The 6,000-nt window shown below is 41.5% G+C and overlaps 1 protein-coding gene across 1 annotated transcript in view; it reads right to left on the reverse strand.

Moving 5' to 3' along the window:
* Positions 1-3,129, reverse strand: part of EFNA3 (ephrin A3) — a 122,470-nt gene extending 119,341 nt beyond the window's left edge. The window contains exon 1 of the mRNA XM_069769059.1: positions 2,985-3,129. Within this exon, the coding sequence (XP_069625160.1) occupies positions 2,985-3,079 (95 nt within the window). The 5' untranslated portion in view covers positions 3,080-3,129. The remainder of the gene's footprint in view (positions 1-2,984) is intronic.
* Between the last annotated feature and the right edge of the window lie 2,871 nt (positions 3,130-6,000).

Below are 6,000 nucleotides of genomic sequence, written 5' to 3' on the forward strand. Positions count from 1 at the left end.
CTGACCAAATCTGCACCGGAGGTCACTGGCAGGTCACCTGCGTTGTCCTTGCGTTTTTTCTGCAATGTAAGGACATGCTGCGTTCTTAAAAGACGCGCCGCATGTGCGTTTTCGCGGGTCTGCTGCATGCGTCTTTTAATGCATAGTTGAGACAGGATTTCATGAAATCCCCTCCACTATGCTGTAACATCTGGATGCTGCGTTTTGACGCTGCGGCTCAATGCAGCGTCAAAAAAACAGCGTTTCATGAACGTGGAAACATACCCTTATAGTCCTACACAATGCCCTGCGCCGGAGGCAGCATCCACAGCAATCTGCACCGAGAACAGCAGAGCCGAGCGTGCACTCACAGCAGTACGTGTCACTACACGACGAGGAGCCGTGCGAAGCACAACTGCAGAATGGGGAGAGAGTCAGCTCACAGGACCAGGCTGACAGCAGACGCGGCAACTGCAATCATTGCCTGCCCCCATATGTTCGGTCACGGGGGCCGTCATCAGCTCTGCTGTCCTTACTGCCCCCCATATAATCCCTAGCGAGATAACCCCCATATTATACCCACGGTATAATGACCCCGAGCAGTATAATAACCCCCAGCAGGATAACCCCCATGTAACCCCCCCCCCAGTGGTATAATAAACTCCTGCAGTATAACTCCCTAGCTGTATAATTACTTCCATATAACCCCCAGCGGGATAACAACCCCCCATACTGCAGCCAGCGGGATAACAACCCCCATACTGCACCCAGCGGGATAACAACCCCCATATAACGCTGCACAGTAGCACTATCCCCCCATATAACGCTGCACAGTAGCACTATCCCCCCATATAACGCTGCACAGTAGCACTATCCCCCATATAACGCTGCACAGTAGCACTATCCCCCCATATAACGCTGCACAGTAGCACTAACCCCCATATAACGCTGCACAGTAGCACTATCCCCCCATATAACGCTGCACAGTAGCACTATCCCCCCATATAACGCTGCACAGTAGCACTATCCCCCCATATAACGCTGCACAGTAGCACTATCCCCCCATATAACGCTGCACAGTAGCACTATCCCCTCATATAACGCTGCACAGTAGCACTATCCTCCCATATAACGCTGCACAGTAGCACTATCCCCCCATATAACGCTGCACAGTAGCACTATCCCCCCATATAACGCTGCACAGTAGCACTATCCCCCATATAACGCTGCACAGTAGCACTATCCCCCATATAACGCTGCACAGTAGCACTATCCCCCCATATAACGCTGCACAGTAGCACTATCCCCCATATAACGTTGCACAGTAGCACTATCCCCCCCATATAACGCTGCACAGTAGCACTATCCCCCCATATAACGCTGCACAGTAGCACTATCCCCCATATAACGCTGCACAGTAGCACTATCCCCCCATATAACGCTGCACAGTAGCACTATCCCCCAATATAACGCTGCACAGTAGCACTATCCCCCCATATAACGCTGCACAGTAGCACTATCCCCCCATATAACGCTGCACAGTAGCACTATCCCCCATATAACGCTGCACAGTAGCACTATCCCCCATATAACGCTGCACAGTAGCACTATCCCCCCATATAACGCTGCACAGTAGCACTATCCCCCATATAACGCTGCACAGTAGCACTATCCCCCATATAACGCTGCACGATAGCACTATCCCCCCATATAACGCTGCACAGTAGCACTATCCCCCCATATAACGCTGCACAGTAGCACTATCCCCCCATATAACGCTGCACAGTAGCACTATCCCCCCATATAACGCTGCACAGTAGCACTATCCCCCCATATAACGCTGCACAATAGCACTATCCCCCCATATAACGCTGCACAGTAGCACTATCCCCCCATATAACGCTGCACAGTAGCACTATCCCCCCATATAACGCTGCACAGTAGCACTATCCCCCCATATAACGCTGCACAGTAGCACTATCCCCCATATAACGCTGCACAGTAGCACTATCCCCCATATAACGCTGCACAGTAGCACTATCCCCCATATAACGCTGCACAGTAGCACTATCCCCCCATATAACGCTGCACAATAGCACTATCCCCTCATATAACGCTGCACAGTAGCACTATCCCCCATAAAACGCTGCACAGTAGCACTATCCCCCATATAACCCTGCACAGTAGCACTATCCCCCCATATAACGCTGCACAGTAGCACTATCCCCCCATATAACGCTGCACAGTAGCACTATCCCCCCATATAACGCTGCACAGTAGCACTATCCCCCATATAACGCTGCACAGTAGCACTATCCCCCATATAACGCTGCACAGTAGCACTATCCCCCATATAACGCTGCACAGTAGCACTATCCCCCCATATAACGCTGCACAATAGCACTATCCCCTCATATAACGCTGCACAGTAGCACTATCCCCCATAAAACGCTGCACAGTAGCACTATCCCCCATATAACCCTGCACAGTAGCACTATCCCCCCATATAACGCTGCACAGTAGCACTATCCCCCCATATAACGCTGCACAGTAGCACTATCCCCCCATATAACGCTGCACAGTAGCACTATCCCCCATATAACGCTGCACAGTAGCACTATCCCCCATATAACGCTGCACAGTAGCACTATCCCCCATATAACGCTGCACAGTAGCACTATCCCCCCATATAACGCTGCACAGTAGCACTATCCCCCCATATAACGCTGCACAGTAGCACTATCCCCCATATAACGCTGCACAGTAGCACTATCCCCCATATAACGCTGCACAGTAGCACTATCCCCCCATATAACGCTGCACAGGAGCACTATCCCCCCATATAACGCTGCACAGTAGCACTATCCCCCCATATAACGCTGCACAGTAGCACTATCCCCCCATATAACGCTGCCCAGTAGCACTATCCCCCATATAACGCTGCACGATAGCACTATCCCCCCATACAGACCACTCGGGTGCAGGCAGCCCCGTTCCACACTCACTGGTAGTTGGAGCTGTTCCAGTGCACGGCGTGCCGGTTGGCTCCGGTCCCGGGGAGCAGAGAGAGCAGAGGAAGCAGCAAAGAGATCAGAGCCATCCTAGAGCCGCACCAAGCAGCGCACTGCCACCTCCGGCGCGGGGACGCGCTGCTCGCCACCGCCGCGACCCGCCCACATCGCGGAGACACGCCTCTCAGGCGGCAGCGCGCAAGGACTGGAATTGCATTTCCCCATCACACGACGAAAAGGCGATAGCGGCGGAGCGAGAGTGGTGTATACAGTGTATATCTCATATATACCTCATGTATACAGTGTATATCTCATATATACCTCATGTATACAGTGTATACCTCATATATACCTCATGTATACAGTGTATACCTCATATATACCTCATGTATACAGTGTATATCTCATATATACCTCATGTATACAGTGTATACCTCATATATACCTCATGTATACAGTGTATATCTCATATATACAGTGTATATCTCATATATACCTCATGTATACAGTGTATATCTCATATATACCTCATGTATACAGTGTATATCTCATATATACCTCATGTATACAGTGTATATCTCATATATACCTCATGTATACAGTGTATACCTCATATATACCTCATGTATACAGTGTATATCTCATATATACAGTGTATATCTCATATATACCTCATGTATACAGTGTATATCTCATATATACCTCATGTATACAGTGTATATCTCATATATACAGTGTATATCTCATATATACCTCATGTATACAGTGTATTTCTCATATATACAGTGTATATCTCATATATACCTCATATATACAGTGTATATCTCATATATACCTCATATATACAGTGTATATCTCATATATACCTCATGTATACAGTGTATTTCTCATATATACAGTGTATATCTCATATATACCTCATATATACAGTGTATATCTCATATATACCTCATGTATACAGTGTATATCTCATATATACCTCATGTATACAGTGTATACCTCATATATACCTCATGTATACAGTGTATACCTCATATATACCTCATGTATACAGTGTATATCTCATATATACCTCATGTATACAGTGTATACCTCATATATACCTCATGTATACAGTGTATATCTCATATATACAGTGTATATCTCATATATACCTCATGTATACAGTGTATATCTCATATATACCTCATGTATACAGTGTATATCTCATATATACAGTGTATATCTCATATATACCTCATGTATACAGTGTATTTCTCATATATACAGTGTATATCTCATATATACCTCATATATACAGTGTATATCTCATATATACCTCATATATACAGTGTATATCTCATATATACCTCATGTATACAGTGTATATCTCATATATACCTCATGTATACAGTGTATATCTCATATATACAGTGTATATCTCATATATACCTCATGTATACAGTGTATATCTCATATATACCTCATGTATACAGTGTATATCTCATATATACAGTGTATATCTCATATATACCTCATGTATACAGTGTATATCTCATATATACCTCATGTATACAGTGTATATCTCATATATACAGTGTATATCTCATATATACCTCATATATACAGTGTATATCTCATATATACCTCATGTATACAGTGTATATCTCATATATACAGTGTATATCTCATATATACCTCATGTATACAGTGTATATCTCATATATACCTCATGTATACAGTGTATATCTCATATATACAGTGTATATCTCATATATACCTCATGTATACAGTGTATATCTCATATATACACTGTATATCTCATATATACCTCATATATACAGTGTATACCTCATATATACCTCATGTATACAGTGTATATCTCATATATACAGTGTATATCTCATATATACCTCATGTATACAGTGTATATCTCATATATACCTCATGTATACAGTGTATATCTCATATATACCTCATGTATACAGTGTATATCTCATATATACAGTGTATATCTCATATATACCTCATGTATACAGTGTATATCTCATATATACAGTGTATATCTCATATATACCTCATATATACAGTGTATATCTCATATATACCTCATATATACAGTGTATATCTCATATATACCTCATGTATACAGTGTATATCTCATATATACCTCATGTATACAGTGTATATCTCATATATACAGTGTATATCTCATATATACCTCATGTATACAGTGTATATCTCATATATACCTCATATATATAGTGTATATCTCATATATACCTCATGTATACAGTGTATACCTCATATTCCTCATATATACAGTATATCTCATATATACAGTGTATATCTCATATATACCTCATATATATAGTGTATATCTCATATATACCTCATGTATATAGTGTATACCTCATATATAATTACCTCATATATACAGTGTATTCCTCATATATACCTCATGTATACAGTGTATATCTCATATATACCTCATATGTACAGTGTATACCTCATATATACAGTGTATACCTCAAATATACCTCATATATACAGTGTATGTCTCATATATACCTCATATATACAGTGTATACCTCATTTATACCTCATGTATACAGCGTATACCTCATATATAATTACCTCATATATACTGTGTATACCTCATATATACCTCATGTATACAGTATATCTCATATATACCTCATGTATACAGTGTATATCTCATATATACAGTGTATACCTCATATATACAGTGTATATCTCATATATACCTCATATATACAGTGTATATCTCATATATACCTCATATATACAGTGTATATCTCATATATACCTCATGTATACAGTGTATACCTCATATATACAGTGTATATCTCATATATACCTCATGTATACAGTGTATACCTCATATATACAGTGTATATCTCATATATACCTCATGTATACAGTGTATACCTCATATATACAGTGTATATCTCATATATACCTCATGTATACAGTGTATACCTCATATATACAGTGTATATCTCATATA

The sequence above is a fragment of the Ranitomeya imitator genome, chromosome 1 (assembly GCF_032444005.1).
Source record: "Ranitomeya imitator isolate aRanImi1 chromosome 1, aRanImi1.pri, whole genome shotgun sequence".
Taxonomy (NCBI): Eukaryota; Metazoa; Chordata; class Amphibia; order Anura; family Dendrobatidae; genus Ranitomeya; species Ranitomeya imitator.